The 27,205-nt window shown below is 43.0% G+C and overlaps 1 protein-coding gene across 6 annotated transcripts in view; it reads left to right on the top strand.

Moving 5' to 3' along the window:
• Positions 1-283: 283 nt before the first annotated feature.
• Positions 284-27,205, top strand: part of ATP8B1 (ATPase phospholipid transporting 8B1) — a 42,475-nt gene continuing 15,553 nt past the window's right edge. Inside the window, exons 1-12 of one of the 6 annotated variants that reach the window (XM_040580260.1) lie at positions 285-598; positions 15,745-15,937; positions 19,433-19,530; positions 20,689-20,802; positions 21,341-21,439; positions 21,545-21,606; positions 22,031-22,103; positions 22,197-22,267; positions 23,479-23,561; positions 25,024-25,182; positions 25,365-25,453; positions 26,216-26,406. In XM_040580260.1, the coding sequence (XP_040436194.1) occupies positions 15,757-15,937; positions 19,433-19,530; positions 20,689-20,802; positions 21,341-21,439; positions 21,545-21,606; positions 22,031-22,103; positions 22,197-22,267; positions 23,479-23,561; positions 25,024-25,182; positions 25,365-25,453; positions 26,216-26,406 (1,220 nt within the window). In that variant the 5' untranslated portion in view covers positions 285-598; positions 15,745-15,756. The other 5 variants (XM_040580262.1, XM_040580263.1, XM_040580261.1 and 2 more) reach the window with 5 other exon arrangements.

The following is a 27,205-nucleotide window of genomic DNA, read 5'->3' as shown; positions in this document are numbered from 1 at the left end:
GTGCCTGGGACAACGATTCCCATTCGATCTTCGTTATCGCCATCGACACTTTTACCTCAGGATCCAGCTCTCCGCCCCTCAGGCCCGGCCGCCCACCCCGCTCCCCCCCGGGCGCTTCGTGTGAGGCAGCGCCTGCCCCGTCGCCGCTGAGGCGAGGCTGCCCGCGCGCAGGCTGCCCGAGCGGGCGGGGGGGGGGGGGGGGGGGAGGAGGCGCGGGGGGCTGCTCCTGGCCCGGTCACCCGCCGCCTCCCGCCCCTCACCTGCCGCGGCATCGACCGACGCTGCTCGGCCGGGCGGGGAGAGGCGGCGGCGCCGCCTCGCCGGGTAACCGGAGCCGCGGCCCCAGCAGGAGAGGGTCCCGCCGCCACCTTCCCGCCCGCGGGCCGGTTAGGCCGGGGCTAGGGCCAGGCATAGGGACCGGGCCGGGCCGGCGCGGCCCCTCCCCTCCTCCTGCGCGGCGGGGCCTGCCCGGCGAGCCGGGGAAACCCGTTTGTCCGGTCTGGCGGCGCCTCCCGCGGGGAGGCCGGGCGGGCGCGGGGCCGTCGGAGGCATGAGGGGGCCCTGAACGAGCCAGCGGCGCCGGGACCCGCGCCCACAGGTGCTGCCGGTGGACGGGCAGGGGCCGGGGTCGGGGCAGGGGCCGGGGCCGGCAGCTCCCGGCGAGGGGCGGCGGAGGCTCCGCAGGGCGACTCCTGCCGAGATTCGGGGGCTGCGGGCGGCACCTGCGGGGCTGCCCCGCGCCCTCTAGCCTCCGCGCCGGTAGCAAAGTCCGGCCATGCGGGGTGCAGCGCCGGGGAGCGTGGGTGGGCCGGGCCGGGGCGCTAGCGGAACCGGGGAGGGGGCGGCCTCCAGCGGGTACGGCCCTCCCCGAGGACCGCTCGGCGGGCCCGGGGCTCTGGGGCAGAGCTCGGTCACGAACCGCCCCCGCTGCCACAGGAGGGGTCAGAGCCGACCCCGGGGTAGCCTTAGAACGGCTTCCCCCCTCGAAACATCACCTTCTCGGCCTGAGCCCGGCGCGTTTTGCTGGGAGGCTGAAGGCCCCTCGATGCGCGGCCCGGGGTGTGAAGGCGGCGGTAGCTGCGCCTCACGGGGCGGGGCTAGGGCCCGGGGGAGCTCTTTTTCCGCCGGACTGTGGAGATCCAATAGCGCGATGAATATTTAAACAATTAAATATTCATTCGGAGAAGAGTGGCTTCGTCAGGGCAGGTCGAGGCGGCTGGGGACGGCGTGGCGTGAGGGCCCTGTGCCCGGGAGGCCTTCGGTCGCGGCCTCAGCCCCCCCCCGCGACCTCAGGACCCCCCCCAGGACTCCCCACCGCCTCAGGCCCTCCGCGGCGGGGCAGCGCAGCGCGGCCCGGCGGCACCGCTCGCAGGCCCCGCGGGATGTGCCGCAGCTGACAGGCCGCGGCGCCCGCCCCAGCCCAGCCCAGCGGCAGCAGGAGCCGGTGCCTCCCGCGAGGAGGTAAGCGGGGGTCGGGGCAGTCTGGCTTTCTGCCAGAGCTCCGGCAGGTAACGCTCTTGTGCTGGCTTGCTTTTGTGGCCCTGGGCTAGTTGCTCTGCGTCTGGCTTTTATTTCTTCTTTTTTTCCCCTTCCCCTCTATCTATAAATGAGGAAAATCGCTTTCGGGGTTGTGGGGTGTTTGCTCGTTAGTCAATGTTTGTGCAGCCTTTGGAGCGGTACTAGGTGTTGTGGAACCATCATAACTCTGCAACAGAAGATCCTGGAAAAGTTCCTTGTGAGGTCAGTCACTCGCTTGGGAGGTGAAAAGTATTTTTTGACACACACCCCAAAAAATCAGTATCTCAGTCATGTTTGCTACTGGTTTGTGTCCGTAGCTTAAATAGCATCCCTTCACTTAGAATCTGAATGGAACCGTGTTAAATGGAGCAGCTAATGAAGCGTTTCACCGCAGGTTTGAATGTCAGCACAAGCGTTTTGAAACTGAAGAAAGCATACTGTACAGGGAGCTTCTGGCAAGAAGTAGTTTCTGGCAATGAATAACGGTGTGGTGCCTTTTATCTTGGGTGGGTGGGTGGGTGTCTGGTTGTCAACAGCCGAAGAAAACAGAAGAGTGCCCTGGGCATCAGTGGGACTTAGAGCTAACCTGGTTCTGGAACAGTCCCTGCCTCTGTAACTGCTGCTAGAGTCCTGGGTTCAGCTCCCTGCATAAGTGCCTGTGCTGGCTCAAATTTGCTCACAATTTTCTGTTTGGTTCTGAGTTTTTTATTTGTCTTTCTCTTTCAAGTCTGGTTCAGGTATCAAGGGGTATTTGGTCACTGTGTGGTTTTTCCTTGTCAGCTTCTGCATTGCTGTTACTGATGTTCACATTAGAGTGTGGTTGCTTTTGCATGTGCCCCACACCAGTATTTGTCTCTTTGTTAACTTGTAGGTATCATAGAGATTATTTTTGGTAACTTCTAAACTGTTCTCTTCATTTCATTTGCCTTTGTGAGACAGCTTGTGAATGTTCTAGTCCCTTGCTTTGCAGTTTGTGATGGTGATTTCAACAAACCACTTGCTCGCTTTGCATTGAGGCCCTCTATTTAAATTAGCTAGAACTTATTTTTCGCCTTCTTTTGTTGTGGCTTTTATTTTGATGGCATAGGTGATGGTATTGGGCCTGACTATAAGTTGCTACCTGCATTTAAATATGGGGAGGGGTTTGACTGGTTTTGTTTTAATTACAGGGGGCTTGATGTTCTTCAGTGACCTTCCCTTTATCTGGCCCCTGTTAAATGAGATGCTTTGTATAGTTGTAATTGAATGCAGGATATTTGCCAGGAGCTTCTGAAACCTAACTCTAGCTCTGTCTGTGACTTACCATATGGCCTTGGGCAAATCACTTAACCTCTCTGTGTTTCTGTACTTGTCAGGGGCAAAGAACATGGTTCTCATTATACCCCAAGGAGGCTGATGGTGTATGAGCTCTCAACTCTGCTTTGAAGATGCTGTGCTCTGTGACTGAGCACTGCTGCTGCCCCTTTGCTTTTTGGCAAGCTTACAAAATTACTCTGTACTGTGCAGCGGTGTGTTTAGTGCTGTGTGGTTTGGGGTTTTTTTCCCCCCTCACACGTTCGTATATAAATTAGAAATATACTTTCAATTTGACAGTAGAGATGGACAATTTCAGCAAGTTCATGGATGCTTTTGTTTACAAAATGGTGTACAGTTAGGCACAGGGAGATGTAAAACGAGCAACATAGAAAAAAAAAGAGGGGGGGAGAGTAAGCAGTGTAGAGAAAACAGGAAACAAATGAAGGAAAGAACCAGGTCATTTGCCCAAGTGACTCTCTGCCTGAGGAGGCATGAAAGGGTTTGGAGAACTAACCAGAAATTTCTCTTTTTAAGAAAGCTTTGCAAGGTAAGTTAATTTCACCATTTGCCTAAAAGAAATTTTCTTTTGTTACTGCATGCACATAGTCTCATGAGGTAGAAGTCAGCCAAGAAACGGTTTTCTAACATTGTTTCATTACAGATGGAGCCCAATTTAAAGTCCGATACTGGGGATTCTTCTTGAGCAGCAGGTGGTCTCTGTGTGCTTATGATACAAGCATTTCAAGCTACATTTGTAATGCAGTCTCTTGGTTCAGTCACAAACTGTGTTGGATAAAGGTCAGTTTAGGAAAATACCTTTAGTGTCAATTTTAGATGCTGACTGAAAAGGTGTATTACTGCATAATCTCCAACTTTGTTAGCAGGAAGTAACCCTTATTTTTTACACTTAAAAATACTGGCAGGTTTTGACGGGGGAGGGTAATATCTAGGATAATAACTGTATTTAAAGTTCCAAAAATCTTCCACGGCAAACAATAGGGTTTATGTGTGCACAAAAATAATTACTTTCTCCTTTATTAAAACAAAAGCCATTTTGTAACATGAACTTTGAGAGGCAACGTAATGATCTCTGTAAAAGGCAAGCTGAAACCCCTTCAGAGTATACTCACATCACCACTTGTACAAAGGTTACTAACTTATCTTCTGCAAAGATAACTTGTCTTGACTTGGACTTTAAATGATGGAAAGTCTGCATATCTGTTAATGAAAAATCCTAGTGCAGATAATGGGTAAAATTATTATTTAGTTGCTGCAAGGGGCCCATCTTCAGCCATCCTTGCTTAGCCTCAGGCAACTTGGACTGTAGGTTACAGGTCTGTCTTTTTTGTTATTATTTTCTGTTAGATTGTTGGTGACTGCTTAATCTTTTCCTTGTGTAGATTCCTGTTGGCTCACAGTGATCAGTTCACTTATATTGTCATGTTGTGCATATTCATTTCCATATGTAGCAATCTTAAAATTTTAATGGGTAGCTATATTGGTGAGTACACAGTGGCTCCTAGTGTAATTGTAGTGCTCCCTCTGTGAGGAAGATGTGTTGTGTTGTTTTTTAAATGAGGTGCTTTTCTCCAGTTTGTGCAAGCATGAAGAACTGAGATGGGAATCGTAAGGATTGAGGGAAAGAATACCTGTTGGAGAAAGCAAGATTTCACAGAGCTTGGTGGTACCTAAGTGTTACAATTTTACCCCCATGTTGATGTTTACATCCTGATGATGCACGTAGTTGGGGTCATTATAGCATCCAAGGAGGGACTGGGGTCAATTCCTCATAGGAGAAAGATCTGTGGAAAGGTTAGCTGTGTGTGGTGCCAATAAAAAAATCTCTTGGAGCTGGAAATAGCCCGGCTTGGCAAGTCCTTGATCCTCACAGTTAAAAAGGTATAGCTGAAACACCTTTTTGGAAACAACTTTTTTAATGAGTGGTTGCTCTCAGTAGGTTGTACGAGGCTGGGTGCGTGTGATTCTAATTGCAGTATAAGCCGAAAGCGGCACAGTAGCTGCCTCCCAGTACTGTGCCAAGGCATTTCTCCCTGGCAGAACAGCCTCATTCTAGTACATGTGTTTTGCTAAAGCAGTTTGTTTATGCAGTGGGAAGTAACAGTTCAATTTTGCTTATGTCTTTATTCCTCCAGCATCCTAATTCTGCGCCATTATGGCACTTCTCTTTGCCCACTTCAAACGTGGGTGATTTGATAAGCATAATGTTAAAAGTTTTGAGTGAGGCACTGTGGGTTTATGGTGTCTTGGCATATAGCTGTGTATGTGCAACTCTCCATCAGTTGTCTGCGCTGTGGTATTCCCAGGTTTTTATCCTGGTGACAAAATTTCAAAATTGGTTGTAAGGGGAGATAAGGAGAAATCAATCATTCACTAGAGTTTAACCACCTTCAGGACTCTTCCTCTGGTGGATGTTAATGCTGCTGTTATTACTCATTTTCTGTTAGTGTACAAATGGTGTGAGATGCATTATTTCTAATCAATAGCTACAACAAGATGTTAACTTTATGATGCTAATGCTTGTGGAAAGTGAACCTCTGCTATTGAGACTAAATTCTAAGTAGCCTCTGCACAATTTGTGGTCACAAATTGCTCGAAGCAACCTGTTTTATAAATGGTTTCTGTGAGATGAGCTACTATTGAATCAAATGTATACACATATATATTTGTGATTCAAAATATATATACTTTATATTTGAAAATTGTGTGTGTATTAATACATGTATATATCTATAAAACTTGGGGCTGGGTGAACAGCAGCAGCGGGTTGTACAACCAAGCTGACTCTCATATGAGTCCTGCAGCTTACAGAACAGGTTCCCTGAAGATTTCTCATGCTGCAGTGATAGCTTGAGTCTCCGAAGGCACTGTTTGAATCTCTTGTGGTTCTGTTACATGGTGAAGATCATGGACTTGTCAGGTATGATGTGTGTTCTGGTGTCCTGGGATGGTGCACTACTTCACCATGAGCACTTTATCTGTAGCCATGTATTAATCACTTGAATTTCAACCTTTTTTGGTGGGAATTCAGAGTCACCTCACATTAGGTATGTGTTGGCAGTTTCAAGGTGGGAACTTTCTCCAGGGTCACAGTGCAATTAAGAAGGTGTGGAGTTTGTTGCCTTACTACCTTGGATTTGATTAGCTTACACTCTTACGTGTGGTTTGAGCATGCTTATTTCAGAAAAGCATGCCTGACCCAGAATGTCTTTACTGTAGGTGGAATTGCTGAGCTGTGGGAGCTCTGACAGACAAGCACACACCCCTGCTTATTTCCTCAGTTCTGATGCATTTCCGTTTGAGCAGTTTGGCTGTGAGCTGACCCATTTGCAGCGCATGGTGTAAGTGTTCAGCAGTTCTGTTTTCCTGAAGCAGCTCTGGCAACTGGGGCGTGCCTCTGTGTCAACTGCCAAGAACCTGATTGTCCATGATGTCTGGTCAGAGTCTGCTTGTCAGTTGTACCAAGCACCAAGCCGTGCCAGTTCCTGTTGTTGTTGGGACCACTTAAGATGATACTAAAGGGCGCACACTGTATAGGATATGTTCTGAATTACAGGCTGTGATTTTTTTGCCTAATGCAAGGTGTACTTGGTTGGCCTAGAGGAGTTGAGGCTTCAGCTTCAGGATTCAGTTTGCCCCATTTCTAATGTACTGCCCTGATGGTACTTGATAGAGCCTGCCTCAGATAAGCAAGAACGTGCCTCCAGTCACAGCTGACTTGAACTAGTTACCTAAACGCTTGAAGTTGCCTTTCTCCAAGACCTTTCAAGAGCTTCATTTCGCCATGGCCATGGCATACTGTAAGAATGCACACTGAAATCAGTGTGTTTCAGAATAAATGACAGACAAAATTGGTCGCATTGAAGATGTAATTTTGGAGGTGTTCAATTATTTTAAAGTAGTCATTGAACAAAGTAAATGTAACTGTTAGGTATGAAGTAACAGTATAAACTGATGTGCTTAAAGAGTGTCATTTGCATGGCAATCTAGCTGAAGCTTAGTAGTGTTTGGAATTAAGGTTATTTCCTTGGCCCATTTGTGCAGAATCATGCTATTTTGAGTAACTACTGGGGTTTTGTCTTAAAATGTCATAAGGATTAGCTAGAAGGTTGGAATTGCTCAGAAGATAGACTCTTACCTGCCTGTCCAAGCGCTTGTTACTAGTAAAATTGCATATCTGTTTTGAGTAATATGTGATCTGTCTCTTATATTTTGGAAGCAAATCTGGTTTTATTATTTGCCTGTTTCCTTATAGAAGGTCTTGTTACAGGTAGATTAGTTGATTAATGCATTTTTAATGAAGAATGATACTCTATTAAAGCATTTGGCAGGGATCATGAAGTGAGAATGGAAATGCAATATCCTGCCATCGAAGGACTTTGGTTTTGACTGCTGCTTTGTGAGGACTAAATAACAAGCAAGAACTGCAGAACCATTAACTGAACCATGTTGCCGATTTGATGATTATCAGACTGGGAGATGATCTACTGTGCAGTGTCCCAAAGTAACAGTTCTTTTGGAGGTCCTGTAATGCTCACCTACAGCTATTATTTCATTTTGTTGTTTGTACCAGCCGGTGGAAAGTTAGGTGGCAACCTCTTTTTAGACTGTAGGAATTTCACTTTACAAATAAAACCAATAGTGCTTTGTTTTCTTTCTGATATTTACAAAATCCTTGGAGAATTTGTGTGGTGAGAAGCTGAGCTCCTGGTGTGATTTACGACCCCTTCCTCTGTGTTTCATGCTATGAAAACAGTCTTGCATTTAAGCAACTGCATTGGAAGTATTCATCCCATAACTCACAGGAATCGTTTTTCTTACGCCCTAAGAACAGCAATAGCTAATAATAGCCGTATGAATTGCTGCCACCAGGTGAAAAAAAAATCTTTGCATGTTGATTGGATGAACCATCCATATCCTTTGTATTGTGCTGCTCATTGTTCTGTTTTAAGCTGATTTTTTTTTCCTTCTGTTTGAAGCCCACTGTTGTCTTTTTAGATTGAGAATGCTAGCCTTAAGGCAAAATGCATGCACCTTTCTATATGTCCTGCTCTTCTATGTACAGCAGAGCTTCCTTTTTCTGAAGCCATCTCCGTTCCTTGGAGTTCTGCTGAATTTGATGGTTTTGTTAGTAGCGTGAAGAGGTGGGGGTTACCCAGTGTGCCCTACCTAGATGTTTCAGACCCCCTTTTCCACAGTCAGGTTTACAAAATGGTCATCTGAATTAAATGCTTCACTTTGTATCTGTATTATTAGAAAGGATGGATAAACTGATCCTTAGGAAGTGGTTGTTTACTTGCCCAGGACTTGATACTGGTGACCGGGTTACTTTAAAGAAACAAAACTGCAACCTTACTCAAGAGTGCATCATGAGCTGTCTTTTCAATCACAAACTTTAGTTCTCAAACATTGTTAGAGCCATTCTTTAAATGTTTGCCCATGGATGCAAAATAATTCTTTAAACCTGTCAGGGTATAAGCTGGGGTATGGACTTGAGCCTCTTAAATACAGGTGTCTGCTTTGACAGAGCCATCAGAGGACTCTGTGGGCTCAGATTTCTTTTTTGGTGGTTTGGATTGCAGTCCTGCAAGCGTCTGTTCACTCTTGCTCTGTTTACCTAACAGGCTGTCTTTGTTTCATGCTCCCTTTTTAGCTTAAAATCTGTTACAGGCAAGATGAGCAGCAATGTGTTACAGCTGAAGATAGCAGAATAATTACTTCTATCTCTTAGGGGAAAATGTAAGTGGACTAATCAGGCATCTGCTAGAAGGTCCTTGGGGGGGGAAACCCCCACCCCACAGATTAATGTTTAACATGGTGTTCTAGCTGCAGTTTTGGAAGTGTGCATTCAGTCTTCCTGTGAGTAGGCTTTGCTTTTCATTATTCCTCCAGTAACACATAGTCAAGAAATAAATCTAGTAAGTATAGGAAGGCTTTTAAAAACATGCAAATTGATAAATATGGAAATTGTACCTGAGTGGAAAAATTTCAAAATTAAATCGTTGTGGTTTTTTAACTGTTACTCTATTGCAACATTATTCCTGCTGACAAGGAAAACAAGTAACATTTGACTAGTTCAGTGTTTGAGCTCCAGGTAGAGTACTGGCTTAAAAATGTTTGATGGAGTTTACCAAGTGAGATTGAAATAGGTTCTCATTTTATTAAACAGGACATTGGTGATAGTGTTCTATAGCAATGTTTTTACTGTTTTATTGGAGACTATTGCCCTATTGGTTTGCAAAATGCATTTCCTTGTTTCACAACTGTATGAAGCCTGACAGCTTTATGTTCAGATTAAGGGCTTGGCACATGAACATAATTCAATAAATGTGGAATTGGTGTAGCTATGGAAGTTTCAGTGTTTGCCTTCTGCCTGCCAAGGCAGTGATTAGTCAACTGCTGTTTAGATTTCCTCTTGGGATCATCTTGACAGGTGCCCAAGAAAGACCTCATTCAGGGGCTTACTGAGGCAGGAAGCTTGTCTGCATTTACCTGGGCTTTGCTTTGTTTTGTATCGGTGGTTTTTTGTTGTTTGTGGTTTGGTGTTTTTTTTTTTATTTGTAGTGATGGCTGTTGTAATCTTTCTAGAGTGAACAAATCTGGGACAGACCCAATATATCTGAAGATTAGGCTTTTCATGTATTTACTTCTTTTAATAGATAGTTAAATATCAGTGAAACAGCTTGATGTAGCTTTTTTGTCCTATTTAAACTCCAGAGAGCTAAAGTACTTCAGAAAGGTCTCTCTGAGCTTGCTTTTTGTACTCTTTGAGTTTGCTTTATGACTCTTAATTAAAATATTGGTGGTGTTACATTCTAAACCAACAGTCCACGGCAAGGTTTGGGAAATTGTTGTGCTAGGCAGTGCATGAATGTGTGGGATTGTCATGTAGAACAACATGCTAAGGAGACAGTAAGGGCTGTAAGCTGTGTGCATGTTGTCAAGGGACTGATGACTGACGGGTATATAATTGTTAGGCTTGTTCTGCTTCATGTCATGGACTTTTATATCCACAATAAATAAAAATAAGAAATTTAGTAGCATGTTAATTCTTTTACTATACATACATCTTGTTCTAGATGGATCTGTAACTTTGTTTTAGGGTCACTTTGAGTGACGATCTGATTTGCAGCATTGAAGTTATGCTCCCTGTGACCCCAGGTTCTTGCAACAGTGTCATAGGCAGTGACTACCCAGAGGAGAATTTAGAGTAAGATTTTTTTGTTGTTTTTTACTGCCTTCAAACAAGTGCAGTAAATGCTTTTTTTACAAGGATTAATTTATTCCTCATAAGCTGGTACTACTTGCCCTGAGGCATGAGCAGACACAAAACCTGAGTGACCAAAGCACTGTGGAATTTGCACCTGAGTTTTCTGCCCTTTTAGTAAATAAACTCAGGCAGGTACAGTTAAACTTGTCTTTAATACTATTTTCATCTCTTTTACCTCCCTGTACATCAAGCCCTGCTTTGAATCAGATTAATTTTCTAAGTTAAGGAGACTGTTGCAGAACTGGGAGCTAACCATTGCTTCCTGCCAGCCTGGGCAGCATGGCTGCCCCGTCAGTGCCTGCCAAGCTCGGAGCCAACGCCAGCCTTGCAAAGGAGACGGTCTTTGTAGCCGCACTGGCCACCCCACTGCAAGTGAAGGAAGTGAAAGCAGCTGCAGTTCCAGTTGTCAGTACTCCGCACACCTGCTCTCAGAGGCTGGATGGGTTTGTTTAATGTAAGGGTTTCTGCTTTTGTGACTTACCTGAGGTGGAGTGAAAGCCCCATCTTCAAGTCAGTAACTAGAAAATGAAGACCATACAAGCAAGAAACAATTTTTTAGAGTCATCTTTTGAGTATTTTATCAAGCAGCTTCTAACAACTGGGTTGTTCCATCTGAGGCCCACCAAGAACTGTTTCCACAGGCACCTTTACAAAGGCACCTCTGTAAACTTTGGCAGCATTAGAAGTTATTTCAGAATTTAGGGAAGTTACTGGTGTGTAGCGCTTCTGGTGGGATGGAGTTTGCTGCCCTTGCAAACGCATAGCTTGATCCCCAGGCAGCAGGATACTTTGGGGCTTAAACTTGTAGCCTGCGTTACGTGTAGTCAAGTGGATCTCGTTTTATGAAATGCTTGTTCTGTCTCTGAGAAGAACTCTGCAGCTTTTCTTGCATTGGAATGTTGTTTTTCTAATTATTTTTCTTTTCCACTGCATATGTTCTAACATCCTTATTGATTGAACCTAAGCTTGATGTGAGATATGATGCTTTCCGAGAAATTTCTAAAGCTTATTTATTTGTAACTTTTTTTATTAGTCCATTCAATGCAAGAGCCATAGAAGCAGTGTTCATATCTGGTTGTGTTGTTGTGAGATGGGAAGAGCAGGTGGGATCTTGTTTGAAACCGTTTTACATCCAGCTCCAGCAGACCAAACCCTTTTTTTGACTTGGTGGAAAGACCATTTTGTAAGTGATTGTTATTTCAGCTCAAGTCTGAACATAAGCAGTGCACATGAACATAAGAAATTGTCTGTCTGTCTTCTGAGAGTAGATCCCTTTAAGAATGGACCATTGCTTTTATTTTATTTTAGTGTTGTTCATAAATAGTTTGTTTCTCTTGCATGGCATAGCTTTTCTAGCTTTTTTTTTTTAAAAAAAACAACACTATGGTGCCTTTTTTTCTCTTCAGAATAGTGACTGCTGCAAAAATCAGTCGTGGCCACCTCTTTCTGCTGTGTTTAATTCATCTTTGATTTCAGTTGTGTCTGTTCTCAATCCAGGTGCCAGAGGATGTGCACTCTCCTCTCTTTCTGTCCCCTGCTGGCTCAAGATTAGTTGGCACCTCTGCTGCTCTGTGCTGCTGGTTCCTCCTGTCTCCTCTTTCACATCGTGATCGGTCTCCACCTTCCCCTGAACTTCTGACATCGTGTTGACATCCCACCTAGCCCTTTTCATGCAGACTAGGTGTCAAGAAACTTAACTCTAAACCAATTTGTCACCCTTTCACTGGAAGACTCCTTTGTCCTTGGCCCTGCAACACCTCTGTGCTCTCTTCCAACTGTGGGTGCTTTTCTGCAGTCTCCTAGCCAGCCCTGGGCTCCTCTGCTGCCACGTGCTCACCAGCAGCCCTGCCTGTGACCCCCATCAGTCAGGCTGCTGTCCTCTTGGCTGCTGTTGGTCCCCCAAGGGCAGGGTACATACGGAGCACGCAGGCAGCGATGCTTGCCAGGAGACTCTGCCAGCTACTGGGGATGTTAGCAATGAGGGCTTTGAGCGCAGAGATGGTGTCCTCCGCGTTTTATGGTATCAGGGTTAGTAAATGCTGCCTGTTGTTGTCTTCTGCAGCAATGATAGTGGTGGTGCCTGCAGCACAGATCAGCTCAGCAGGCAGAGTTGTGCTGCCTGCAAGGTAACAATGAGATTTCCTTTATTAGTGGGATTTTCCAGTTGGCAGTTTAGTTCTTTGAGGGGGTGAATACAGTTGATTTGAACTTCCCCCCAATGAATCATTGCACTGGCGTTTCCAGCTAGCATCACAGGCTGCTTCTGTTTGTATTTTAGGTATTTCCATTTAGCTATGCATCTATAATAGAAAACAAGTGCAGTAGGTTTTTTTGACATCCCATCTAACCCTTTGCATGATTAATTAGTTTATTAATCATTAATCAGTTAATCAGTTAAGATTAATAGACTAAAGGCTGAATCTCTGTGTGTGCCGGAGGTACAAGCTTATTTTGTCTTAGAGTGAGGGCAATTCAAAGATCTGGTGATATTTTTTGTTTTAAGGACAGCGCGTGTAAGGATCTTCTACTCTGCCTCCCCAGCAGTCCCCAGGTAAGGTATTAGCATGGTAGAATTCTTGACTGCTGCAGGGCTTCTTGCAGTCATATATATTCTAGATACATTTCAAAGAGGAATTGAGCATTACATCCTGTTCTAAAAGGACTTTGTCTAACATTCAAACAATTTGAGATTGAAAACATATGGAATTTCTTCTGTCTGAACAGACATACAGTGCAAAGAAAATCTTGAGTGTCTGTAAACCCTAAAGCAGGCATGTGGTTGAAGAGTCTGACCTTGGCTTGCTTGCAAGGCTAAGGCATTGTTGGCTAAAGGCAGGATTGTTCATATCCCTGTTTAGATTGAGAAAGTTGGGAAAAGTCAGCGTTTGTGCTGGCTTTAAGTACTGCTCAGCAAGTTGGAGTTTGCAGGAGACTAACACCCAATTCAGCAGTGTCGCCTGGCTTGCCGAGGGAATGAAACCTCAACATAACCTGGGGCTCCTGAGCCACCTGCCTGCAGGTCCACAGCAAGGCACCGTGGTCCACGGGGGCTGTATAGCCAGCTGCTTGCCCCACCAGGTGCGAGAAGCCATGTGGATTGCATCATGGACCAGTTCCTGTGATGATGTCAGTGCATGTTGTCCTGGCCCTGTGTATTAAGTTGTTGAGTAGGTTGCTCTGGAGGTAAATTTTTTGTTCAGGTTTCTGGTTAATACTTTTCTTCCTTTCTGTATCAGGTGAAATATGAGATTTTTTGGGGATGGAGTGGTAGTCAAGAAAGAACAAAAGAAGTAAAAAGAGGAGAAATAAACCAAAATATTAAGGGAGGTATTCAGGTGCCCGAATTTGAGCTTGAATCTCCTGCATCTTGAGGAGTATTGCATAACTCCAAGGCTATTTAGGAAAACAAACAACCTTCTCACAAAAATTTCAGGTTCCACAACAGTGTTAGAGACTAGCTGTCATATTCCTGGCTAATCACTTCAGTGAGCAGCTCCAACAGCTTGAGTGGGTAGTGGAAGAAGTAGCATTAATTCATGTTAAATCAAACTATGTGTTCATATGATACTTGCTGGTTTTGGTTTATTTCGTAAACTGGCAGTCTTGAAACATTAGCCTGTGCGCTGGGTGAGCACCGCAGTGCCTCGGCTCATGAGTGTTGCATGCTTTGGGCTCCCAGACAACAGCCATGTCATTTGAGTAGCGTATTAAGTGCTCATGTAATATTTATGTCTGTCTTTATAGGAGATATTAAGGAGGGGGGACAATTCAGCTTTGCAAAAATAGAAACTAAGGTGGATGTCAATAGGGTTTGGTGTCAGCCTCAATGATTGCTGGTTTTGTAAGCAACAGCATATGGTGTATAGGGTGGCACTGGCCTTCATTTGTGACACCAGGCTCTTTTTGCAAGATGGGTCAACAGATGGGTACTTGGTAGCTAGCTGCTGTGCATGTTAGGTTACTTGGCTGCAGCAATCTTTTAACTTGGTTTTATTTTGAAGTCGCCAGGGAGCGGCAACAGGGAGCGGCAACAGGGAGCCGATGGGGGTCCCAGGACACGCAAGGCAAGTGGGACAGACCCCAAGGCCGTGGTGAGGTCTTGCCACAGGCAATGCCACAGTGATGAGGCAGGTCCAGGGTCAAGCCGGGAAGTTGATGGGTAGTTCAGGGTTAGGATCAGGCCCAGCGATGCCTTCAGAGGTCCACAGTGTCCAGAGTAGAAGGGAGCATGGGCAGCTCAGCTGGAGACCAGCTCGCCTCCAGTGCAGTTCAGACAGGGCCTGTGGGCTGAGCCAAAATGTGGCTCCTGGTCCCGTGGGTGTCAGGGGGCTGGGACATGGCTGCTCAGGGCCAGAGAGGTGTATTGGTGTTCTCAGGGCCCTGGCAGAAATGGCTAAGGTGATGGAGCACCCCGTCCTCCTGTTGTTTTTTTGATTTTCTTACAGTTGTTACAGTGCCTTTCACAGACAGCACAGAACCTCTTTGGAAATTGCTAATCTGCAGAAACTAGTGCAAGTAACTTAAGCTTCCATACAACAAATTTGGATGTTGAATGGCTAGAGATGAACAGGACACGCTCGTCAGAATGGCCTGAAACTGTGAACCAGATCAGTTACTAAAATGCCGGGACGTCCAGCAAGGTGGCTAACTGACCACATGTGGATGAAGACCACCTAGGAGTTGTCCAGGTGGTTGGCTGCTGGTGTTGGTTGGAGGGGGTTACACATGAGAGATGGTTTCTGGATTTTGTTTACAAGCAGATAGCTTAAGCTGTAGAAATTCTCGATTATCTAAAATGCTGGAGGAGGATGGGATCCCCTATTGCATGTCAGGCTCCTGTGTGAGGTCAGCACTGCAGCAGCCCAAGTCACAATGATGTTGGGAGGTTTTCAAGAACTATAGTTTAAGTAAACTTTATGGAAAGTGGAGATCCCTTTTTGGAAGATAATGTGCTAATGCTCGAGGGTTAGGGAACACATGCACTTTCTGAAAAGCTTCAGGCAGAGGTATGCACATACACATCAGCTTCAACTGACCGGTCTTGTGTGTTGAACCACAAATTAGTTATAAACTCCCTCGGGTATTTGAACACCAAGATGTGGGATCTTGCAATGGTGAACACTGATGTTTGGCCTGTGGGGAGGTGAGGGGAAGCAAGGGCTGATTTGCATGAGACTGGGCAGACCAGGATGGAGAACCAACTGTGTGACCTGAACCCTTGACAGCATGACCCATGCTGGCCCAGGGCTGGGTGCCTGGTTCCTTGCCCCAGCGTGGCCAAGCAGGACTCCAGGTCCTGTGGCTCTGCAGGGGATGATGTAATGAGCAGTAGGAGGCAAATGTTTGTGGGCTCCCCAGTTCCTACATCCCGCTCAAGGTGTCCTCTATCACAAGTGCAGGGCGTTCCTTAGTCTTTTGTGTGAGCATGTGTAATTACATATGGCAGAATGGTAATGAAGGACTTGCTGTGAAAATAACTGCCTCATGACTTGGGTCTGTGCTTGAAAACTGAGCCTGTGCTCTGCGCTGTTCAAAGGAAACTGGTTTCAAATGTGGGTTTTGGTGACCAGCATCAACAGAGATGTGGTTTCCAGCACTTGCTACATTAACTCCTTTCCCTAATTTTTATAAAATGGTCATAGGGTGCTAGCAGCATGAGCTCAGAAAGGGATTCGGAGACCACCTTTGATGAGGATTCCCAGCCTAATGATGAGGATATGCCATACAGTGATGATGAAACTGAGGATGAATTGCAGAGTCAGCAGCCTCCAGTTGAACCAGGACAAAACCAAATCAACAGAGACACTGAGGAGAGCCAAGAACAATTGAAAAAAGGTAAAGTTATGACAGAAATATGATTTGGGTAGCAAATGGTCCTGAATACAGAGGCTGAGCTACACATGGATCAGTTTGACTTTCGCGCTTATTTGTTAGGTAGGATTTGGAATGGCTTGTCTGAATCTGTGGAGGAGTAATTGATGGCAATTCAATTTAACAAATGTCAGAATGAAAATCAGCGTCATTCCAGTCTGTAACCAGAGTTCTGTGCCACTGTTTATTGTATAAAGCTGATGATCTGCACAGTGACCTTGCCACAATTAAGGCAGTCCCTAGATGTATGTAGCCTGTGGCCTGAGAACTGCTCAAACAAAACTTCAGATGCTTGTTTTCCCCATCATCTGGAAACTTGAACCAGCATAAACCAATTTGTTGTGTTTTAGTCAGTTGGTTTGCTTCAAGTCTTGCACAGATGAGATTATGGCTTCAATGCTAATTTTGTAGCCTCATGATTTTATTTATTTGCAGTGGTTTCAAAATCACAAAAAGGTGAGTAGGAGGAGTTCAAAGAAACACATCAAGTGCAGTCTGTGCTGCTGCCAGCATAGAAATGTAAATGGGAGGAACCTTTCTGTCATGTTTTAGACATACCTATCCTTAACCTCGTTCCAAGGAAAGTATGTAACTCCCCTAAATAACCCTTTTTTCAGTGTTGCAGTGCGAGTACTTTTTATTTAACCAAGGCCTGTTTAATACATATAGATTTCTTCCTGTTTGTGTACCAATAGGGAACAGTTGATCACCTCCCATTTTATAACCACCTATTACATGTTTTCATTTTATAACCACCTATTATGTGTTTAGTTTTGAGGGGTTTTTACGATGACTGAGGTATAATAGTCTATAGAATAAATACATCATCCATCATATTTTTGTGAGTTCTCATCATGACCATTGCTTGACTCCCCTCCCTTTTTTTTGTTAATGTCTTTTCCTCCAGATACTTTATTTTGTAGATGTGGTACACAAGCAACCACAGGTTTGCTTTGTGGCCTAGTATAAGCACAAGAGGGGAAAAAAAAAAACCCAACAACCACACCCCCCCCCCCCAGGACCTCCTACACCTTCAGTTTCGTTTCTGAAGTGTAGTGTGCCTTTTCCTTTATTCTGGTGGATTGGCAAGAATCTGAAATCAGAGAGATGAGTTTTGATTCTGCCTGCCAAAGGGCTCATAGCTCCTGCTGGTTCAGTGTAATCACAAGGTTCCACTGTCTGTACAGTTAATGTTACCCGAGTTATTATCCAAAATACGGACTAGAGCTATGGATATGGCAGAGTTCCTTTGAATGCTGAGCTAGGGCAAAAGCTTTAAGAGGAGGTAGGACGTGTTACCATGCAGGCTTGGTAGGCCAGTATTCTTAACCAGAGAGCTTGTAAGCAATTGACAAACTTTGTCAATTTTTTTTAAATCTCTTTAGACCCTTTGGGGTTGGTTGGTTTGTTTGTTTAAATCCTTTTTGCCTGCTTTTTCTGGTTAGTAGATAATTTCTTGGCATGAGTTGCGGAACTTGTAGAATCTGTTGATTGGTTCAGTAGCTAATTATATTCAGGTAGTGCTGGAAAAGTGTCATCCTTTTTACTTCTTACTTTTTTCCCTCGACAAAGATCGTTTTCCCTTTATGTTCCTTTATAAATGATGAATTACTGATGCAGCTTCCCAAATATTAGGTATATTAATATGAATTCTAAGCAATTTAAAGTGGTTTCAGGTAGTTTCCTTCACACAGGTTTTATTTAAGACCTAATTTGCCGATTTTCCATCTGGGATGCTAAGGTTTTATCAACACTGCAATGTCTTTTGGGTGTGGTGGAGAAATGCTCTCCTAGACATGTTTACAATTTTCTTCAGTCCTGTCATTTTGGTAAAATTTAATAACTTTCTCAATTGATGCACTTCAGTAATGTTTATCTTCTTGTAAACTGAAACCTGGTCCTCCAGTATTTTTTTGTTTTAAATTTAATGTAAGGCAACTAAAACACTGTGACTCGCAGCACACCTATGTGAGCTCTGGCCAGGATGCACAATGTATCTTCATCACCTGCTGTATGCTTTCATTTATGCAATCTTAAATACAAGTGCTACAGCAAGATAAATATTTCTCTATTATCTTGTCAGCTTCCAACCTATGTGCTGGAAATGAAAGTTGTACAGTCACAGTAAAAATCCCAGATACGTCAAACGAGAACTTGTTTTATGTGTTGGGGGGCGGGGGAGGGTAAGGCTTTGTGCCTGGATGTGCATTTTTAAGTCTTAGTCAGCCTTACCAGACATGACTACGTTACAGCTGGCCCTTACAGCTCCTTCACAGCTGCGTCCCTGGCAGTGGCTGCCAGTCCCATGCCATGCCTCTGCCTCTGGGAGTTTCACGCCATCCATGCTCTGTAGTGCTGGATGCACTTAGGTCATGGGAATCCCACAAAACCAAAAAAAGTGCCTATTAAGGACAATTAATGTGGGCTGGAGAAAAGGGGGAGATACTTGGCTGGTGAGTCTGGAAAGCTGAGTTTCAAAATACTGTCTGCCTCCTCCTTCGCAGGCAGGCAAAGGCTCCTGTGAGTCGGTTTAGAAATGAATGAGTTCACCAGGGAATCTCTTTGATGTGGGCAGGGCCTGAACTTGTGGGTGTGGGTAGCAGGATTAATGGGGCTGTCTGTGATGCAGATTTAGGGGCTGGAAAGGGATTTGAAGGATTTGGAGGGAAAGAGGTAGTCTGTGAAAGAGGGGGCAGGGAAGATAACTTGACAGCAGAAGTCACTCTAGGAGTAAATAGTGGCTGGCCAAAAGCTACCTATATCCTACAAAAGTATAGACCCTAGCCAGACTTCATAGGACTTAGATTAACGATAGGGACCTGAAGGCAGAGGTGGTGGTTTGTTAGCACTTCTGGTCCAAAACTTCAGAAGGCTGTTGCAGACATCACTCGTTTAGCTTTTGTTAAGTTTTACTGCAAAATGCAATTCGTGTTCCTGAGTTTTCAAGCAATCCAACAAAATGGATGGATGAAGAAATAAAATGAGCACTTCAGATCTTCACCTTTTTTTGCGGTTGTAAATGAAAACCATTGCACATTATGGTTATATGAAATAATTGTTTTTGAAAGTTGAGTGGACCTTTTCATTTCTGGAAACCCTGTTTTGAGTGCTTAGCACTTCACAGTTATAACAAAAGTAAACCAAAATAAGGGAAAGAAGGGAATGTAGCATAAAAAAATGTTACCCTAATAGGTTTTCAGTTTCTCATAGAACTTGAAAATTGTTAATCAACACTCCTTCCTACCTCAGATTATATTTTAATTGTTAATAAATACAAATAGTGTGGAAACTTCTTTAAAACTTTTTTTTAGACTGTGTACTGAAAAGCAGGTACCAGTCTTGTTGCAGCTGAAAGTATCTTTAAAAGATGGCATTTGAGAGAGAACCTGAAACTCGCAGATTTGTTCGCTGGTGTCTGTAACAATCAGGTATTGACCCATTTTGCCTTGTCTCTTCCAGACTGCAGCTGGCAAGTTAAAGCGAATGATCAATACTTTTGCGAACAGCCCCAGTTTAAGAGAACTGTATTTCTGTGCTTCAAAAAAAGCAAATATGCAGTAAGTTTTCTTTATCTCAATTCTGTGCTAATAGTACTTGTTGGGGTGAATACTTTCCTAATCTCAGTAAGACCTTTGGAACCACTGGTGATTAGTATAAAAGCCACAATTAACGCTTCCTTAGGATTTCCCACAAAGGTGGGGAAGTAGAACTGAATGGGAAGTATCAAGAGGCTTGTTTAAGACGAGATAGAGAATTAGAAGCCAAGTGCCCTCAGTCCGAAATCCGAGATTTATTTGCTCAACTGTGGCTGTTGCAAACACCAGCACAGGTGTCATCTTTCATATAACGTCTCAGTGTAGTATTAAGCAATATCCTGATTAAGCTAAACTGTGACACTTAAAAATATATGTTTGGAATGTCTACTCTTTTAAACAGTGTCATTCTAAATCCACCCTATTATGTTAACTTTTCAAAGTAAATAAAGCTATATGTGCTTGTATGTCGTACTGGTTGTGAGTGACAGAGGCTTGGCCTGTGGGGTGACATGTGGGCTGTCCAGCTTTACCTGTGGTCCATTGGCTCGTGTGGTTCTCTTGTACCTACTGAGATACCTGCCTTGCAGACCTGAGGTAGTTTGGATTGTCTCATGCATGACTATGAACATTTAATAGTAAAACTTCTACAACTGGAGCTATTCAAATGGAAGGTAGGGACTAGCACTCACGAGAGTTAACCTTCCTGAATCTGATGTTGTCCCTTCTGAATAAGTCTAATTAACAGTCCTTGGTGTCTGGATTCATTATTTGTAGTTTTTGCCCGAGACCAATTATATCACTAATAGTGGCATCATGTATTTAGCAAATTATGTCAAAAGGCATTACAGAGAAGATTGCCCAGGCAGAGGAGGGCACTGCCCTTTCCTCCCCTTCCCTGTGCTTATCTGGCAGTGCCACATGCCCTGTTTCCATTAACCCAGGGAGAGGCTGTAATCTTTCCACACTGTGAGTGTGCAGTGCCCTGTAGTCCTTGGTGTAGCTAAAGCTTCATTGTGAGATGCCTTTTGGGGTATGTTAACGTCAGTGAAACAGACCTTTTATGCCTTGTTTCATTAAGATCGTGACCCAAGTAAAATGCTTTACTTAAAAATACAAATTGTACATTTGTAATGTAAGAATAATCTGCTGTTGTGAATGACACTTGGCTTTCTTCAACAGGGAAACGCAATTAAAACATACAAGTACAACCCTGTCACTTTTTTACCAATGAATCTGTTTGAACAGTTTAAAAGAGCAGCCAACTTCTATTTCCTTGTTCTTCTCATTTTGCAGGTAAGAAAGACAGAGCAAATGCTAACTGTGAAGTTAACTGGAGGTGCTGATCTACAGAGCTGAATAATGCTTAATGACACAATTCAGTGCTGTTTCTATCAGGAAACTGCAGGGTACTTTGTGTGGGGCTGTATCACAAGTAGTACAGAAACTATGCCCATTTTAAAAGAAGTCTGGAACAGCCTACCCTAGCTTTGTATTGGCTAGGATGAGCTAGTTACAAAGTTCACAGATTTTGTGGGGAAAGTATGTTTCTTTTAGTCTGTAAAACACGATGACCTTAAGTTCCACTCATGAATCAGAAACACCCAACAGAAAATATGAGCAACCAGAGTTGTTAAAGAGTAGCCAATATTGAAACAGGGCAGCACGGTCGAACTCTCTTTCGAGAGTTTTGTTCCTCTTCACAACTTGACTTAAAATTCCTTCTGATGTGTTAGGTTTCTTTCTTATGTTATAGTCAGATCACTATTAAATGACTCTGGATTGAGCTGGATTGGTAATCCTGTACTGAATGATTTTTATTTGTCTTTTGCAGTCAATTCCCCAAATAACTACCCTGTCATGGTATACAACATTGGTGCCCTTACTCTTGGTGCTGGGAATAACTGCAGTCAAAGACCTAGTGGATGACATTGTAAGAAACATGTTTTGTTGATATGAAAAGCAAAAGAAAACAGTGTAGTTAATTTCTTTAATTGTGATACACAGTAGGGAGTACATTCTCTACTCCGCTTTTCAGGCTCGTCACAGGATGGACAACGAGGTTAATAATAGGACATGTGAAGTCATCAGAGAGGGAAGGTTTGTACTGTTCCCTTCTTAACTTTGGAAGTAGTGTTTGTTGCCTTGTTACTAAGCTTCATCCTAGATCTTAAAACATAGATGACAGGGAAAGTTCAGCTGTTTGTTCTCTACATCTGTGTGAAAACATACTTGAAAATGGAAGAGAATTGCCCAAAGGAGTAATTTAAACTTAATTCTGTGGCTCTAAATCTGTGCTAAGAGCATCTCCTTTGGAAAGGACAGAAATGCATATATAGGTGAAGAGGTAGGCTGACTTCTAAATTATAGACCCTCAACTAAACTGCAGTTTCCATAAAGAAAAAACACACCTTACCAAAGATGTAAGGTTTTTGTACTAAGGAATGATCAATATTTCAAGGTTTATAGAGTACATAGTGTTCTAGATTGAAGAGTAATAATTATTAAACTATCTTGATATTAGGTTCAAAAACACAAAGTGGAAAGATATTAAAGTTGGTGATATCATTCGTCTGAAGAAAAATACTTTCGTTCCTGTAAGTGCTTTAGACATACTTGTTTTCTGTTTCTATAGTTCTCTACGAATCTTGACTTGGATTTATTTGATGCTTATTTATTTGTTTTTCCAGGCTGATATTTTGCTGCTCTCCAGCTCAGAACCAAACAGTCTCTGCTACGTAGAGACAGCTGAACTAGATGGGTAAGGTTCTGTTTTAGTAGATTTCATAGATTTAATTTTGGCTTACTTGTAAAAGAGGAAGAAGTGTGTATTTCAGACTCTGCTTGTCACTTGTTAAGCCACAACTGGAAAACTGTGTCCTGTTTTTGATCCTCACACTTCAAGGATCATGAAAGATTGGTGAGGGTCCACTGGAGTGCCGAAAAGATATTTGAAGTGTTGGAGAACATGACATATAAAGAAAGGGTGAAGGACTTGGATTTATTCAGCCTGGAGAAGAGAAGGGTGGTTTAATCATTGTTTCGATACCTCAAAGATAGTTACAGAGAAGATACTCTCTTCACAAGGATGCGCGTTGACAGGAGAAGCAGCAAAGGATATAAGTTGCTTCAGAGGAAATTCTATCTGCATTCAGGCATAACTGTTCTGGTAGTGGATAATTCTGACCATTGGAATAGGTTATGCAGAGAAGTGGTGGAATTTCTCACACTGGAAACAGTCAAAGCTTCGCTTGACAGGGCCTTGGATAACCTCATCTAAGGTCCAGCTTCCAACGGGAGATTGGGCTATTGATTACCAGAGGTCTCTTCCAACCGAGTGGCAAAACAAAAATACATACTTTTCTGCAAAAGGTTTTCATAAAAACTGCTTAGATAATGTAAATCTTACTGTCTCTGTAACGTTTGCTTTGTAAATGTTGTTTTAGTTGTTGTCAGGAAAGCTAGTGTGGAATTCTTTTAGAAAAGTCCATAATGATATGGACTTCACCTAATGAGGTGAAATACTGATTTTTCTGAATGAACAGTGTATTCCTCACTCAACCTTTAGTAATCTTAAAAAGATAACTTATAACATCATGCAAAACAAGGATCTGTTTATGTTGTGAAAGGTTTGATCTCTTATCGGAGCTTTTAACAGCTATCCGATATTAAATACTGCTTTCAAATAACCATTACTTCAAACTTGATTGTTGCATTAGTAAACAATGATTGTGAGAAGCTTCATTTACTTACAGAGAGCAAAGGTAAAGGGGTAAGATTTCATTTGTGAAGAAAAGCAACCAGTGTAAGAACTAGTCATATGTTTCGTGAATGCTTCTTATGGCTTTGCCGTTGCTTCAAAGCAGGGGGTTGGTACCTGTGGCATATTGACTTGCTTAAATTAATTTTGTTCAGACTTCTTTCCTGCATCCATGTTTTTGATAAAATGACCTTTTTATCCTTTCTTGTTAGTGAGACTAACTTAAAATTCAAAATGGCACTTGAAGTAACACACAGATATCTTCAAGAAGAAAGTGCGATGGCAGACTTTAATGGTTTGTACAGTTACATTCTTACAACTATTCCAGTGTTGCTCCAACAGTTTCAGTGAAAGTAGATAAAACATGGGTGGGGATGGAAGCATTGCCAATGGTGGTTGTCATTCTGGAGTTAGTGGTTGCCTGGCTTTTGTCATAAGACAGCATCAGCAAGCTGCATGAGGAGATTGTGCTGTGGAACAAAATATAGTCTGTCTGAAAATGAGGTTTTTGCCATGAATGAGCTATGGCACACTGAGTAGAGAGGATGGGGCCCTTTATTAGTGTTTGCCTGCCTGTTTTCTTTGGAAAAAAAGGAAGTTTGCTGTTGGTTTTGCATCTGGAAATTATCTTCTGTTGTCCTTTTCACATTTATCGTTATGATGTAGCCACTTTCTGTGTGTGTTGTGGAAGCTTGAAGGGCAGGCAATCCTTTGTTTTACTGAGATCTGATGCAAAGTTTTATCTCAAGCTGAATTTTTTAGCCACTCTAAAATTGCAAATGCTTTAAAATAAAAAAAAAAAAAAAAAGACAAAAGACTTAAACCAGCATGACGTGGAGAAGTAAGCAAGTAGAGACTGTTATTCCTGGTTTCCTCCAGTATAAGAGCTGAGGAGCACAAAGTGAAATGAGCAGCTGACATATTCAAAATAAACAGAAGGGAGATGCTTTTTTGCACAATAGTCGTTAAGTTAAAATTCAGAGTTTGTCCTGAAACTGCCACTCTGTGCTCCTTGTAGCAGTCGGCAGTTATGCTGACGTTTATGTTTATTTGTTTTATTTCTGAATCAGAGTTTTCGTAATGGTAAGAGCAGCATGAACCAAAGTTCTAGGATGAGCTCAGTTTGGGGGATGGAAATGCAAATATATATGATCAAGTCACCAGTTGTAAAGTAGGCAGTGGGAATAGGGCAAGTCCTAAGAGTGGCAGTAAAACGTCACTTTTCAGCCATACTATTCAAGTATTTGGGTGGCGTAGCAATGCGTGGTGGCAACGTGTATCTGTAGCAATGCATTGCATGAGGGTTGTCTTCCCCTCGTTGGATTGTTGCTAGTTAGTCTTCAATGGCAAAATTAACTGAATGCCATGTCTGTGCTAGAGTGTAAGATCCAGAGAGATGCTTGCTTTTGTATGCAGGCCTTTGTTGAAACTTGAAAAATGTTAAAATTAAGGGTGAACAAAAAGTTCTCCCTTTGACAGTAAATGCTGTGTGTTCTGGTCTTGGTGCAGAAATGAATCCTTTCTGCTATTTCATTCTGGAAAGCAAAATACCACCCTAAGATACCATATTTAAAATACCAGCAGTACAGCACTGAATATTCATACACGCTAAATTTCAAAGGAATTGTTCATTCAGAACATTCATTTTCTCAAAAAACCCCAAATCTCATGAAGTAAAACTGCTTCTCTGGTGGATACAAATCAATGTGTTTTTATTTAACTATTGTATATTAAATGTATTCTTCAAACTTTTTTAGGTCTGATTGAATGTGAAGAACCTAATAACCGACTGGATAAGTTTGCAGGAACATTATACTGGAGAAACACGACTTATTCACTGGATGCTGATAAGATTTTGTTACGTGGATGTAAAATCAGGAATACAGACTTCTGCCATGGAGTGGTCATATTTGCAGGTATTTATGAATTTAACGTGTGCAGTATTTACTAACTAAAAGCATGCCATATAGAGTGAAATTACATCTTTATCTTATAACCATTGACTGTGTTTGATATCTCAGTTTTGTAAAATAGTAATGCTAGCACTTGTTTGCATATTGCATCTTTCCTTTTTTTTTTTTCTTTTCTTTATATTTAGGTGCGGATACAAAAATAATGAAAAATAGTGGAAAGACGAGATTTAAAAGGACAAAAATTGACTCCCTTATGAATTACATGGTTTATACTGTAAGCCTTTTTGTTTACAAATCAGATGTTTGAGCTCATTTTTAAGTGACTAGGGTGAATGCAAATTTAGGAAAGTTTTTTTTCTTTTTGGTGTAATAAGTATATTTCCACTGTGTTTTGGCGCTGATGAGCTGAGATGAAGTAGGAGGAAATCTAAAAACGTGCCTTGCTGTTGGCGGAATCTGTGACCCTAAACTGCAGGTGTTAGAGCAGCCTATATGATGCAGAGAAGTGCTTCAGAACCAGTGTTGCAGGTGCTTCTGCTTGTCTGCACTGAACTGTTGGACAGAGACCTGAGGACCCAGGTCCTGGTCCAGAGGTCTGTGCAGCCTGAAAAGTTCAACACCTGTGGGTTTTGTCCTTGATCAGCACCCATGGGGCATGTGCATGAGAGTACCCACTTCCTACCACCTGCACTCTGCTAAGTGTGATTCCCTGGGATGGGGAAAGAGGAGAGAGGAGCTGGCTTGTTGTCAGGTAGAGCCACATGTCTCGGTATGACTGTGGTTCTGCCTCTGCTCTGAGCATATGCGTGTGCCCCATTTACTGCCTTCTGAAATAAACATAAAAACATGATGACGATGCTTGGAGAATAGACTCAACTTAGAACCCGGATAATCTGAAGAGACTATTTTGTGGGAAAGGTTTGCTCCCCCTTCTTTTTGTTTACAAATAGATGTAATACTCCATTTTAAAGATGAGGGGTTGGGATTTAAGTCAAGCAAATGTTTCTGAAGTGTCATGGGCCCCTCTCTGCTGTAGATCTTTATCGTCCTCATCCTGCTGTCGGCTGGCCTTGCGATTGGACACACTTACTGGGAGCAGCAGATCGGCAACTTGTCTTGGTACCTCTATGACGCGCAAGACTTCAGTCCGCCGTATCGTGGCTTCCTTAACTTTTGGGGATATATCATTGTTCTGAACACGATGGTTCCCATTTCCCTCTATGTGAGGTAGGTAAATGCCTTGGCCTTTAAAGCTGAACTGGTGGTAGGGTTGAATTACTTCACTTACAGGTTAATGGTGAATGGACTTAATTTCCCATTGGTGGTAACAAGTGCAGCTCCACGTTGGATGGGAAAGCATATTAATTCTCTGTCTTATTGAAAAGACGTTGGATAAGCTCATCTTTGCTGATATTTTACAAGAAGGTGATTTGTATTGCTTTTAATATAAAGTCATCACTCAAGGATCTTTGACTCAGAATGTAAAGATATCAAGCTTTTTTATAGTATTAAGCCTATCTGTTCTATACTTTGACTAAGGAAAAAATTCTGCCAAGCAATGATCTCTGACAAAATTGGAGACTTGATCCTGCTGGTATTTAACTTCTCAGCCTAGTTCTGCAGTCACAGTGCATGAAAGAAACTACTTGGGAAAAAGAATTAAAATGGAAAAAACATATTTTTCAGACTTAGTTCTCAAAAGAGAGACCTTACTGCTGCATGAGGTATGAATAATTTTGCCTCTGACAAACCTGTCTGTAGCATATTTGAAGTCCTACAACCTCCTACCTGCTCTTCTCCAAATTTTACTTAAAATGCTATTCCCAAGTGGGATTTCTATGTCTTACAGGACCAGCACCATCGATACCTTTTGCTTGATAAGGACATAGAGGCTGTTGCCCTGTTACCACAGTGTTGTTGAAGCTGTAGTCCAACATCAGTTTGAGTGGCCTGCATAGAGGTTATGGTGCTTTGTAATGTGCTGATAAATGTAATTGTTTTGCCTTAAGTGCCTGGGCTATCTGAG

This window comes from Falco naumanni, chromosome Z (genome assembly GCF_017639655.2).
Source record: "Falco naumanni isolate bFalNau1 chromosome Z, bFalNau1.pat, whole genome shotgun sequence".
Classification (NCBI taxonomy): domain Eukaryota; kingdom Metazoa; phylum Chordata; class Aves; order Falconiformes; family Falconidae; genus Falco; species Falco naumanni.
Note: the sequence above shows the minus strand (reverse complement) of the source record. Positions and strands in the feature narration are given on the sequence as shown.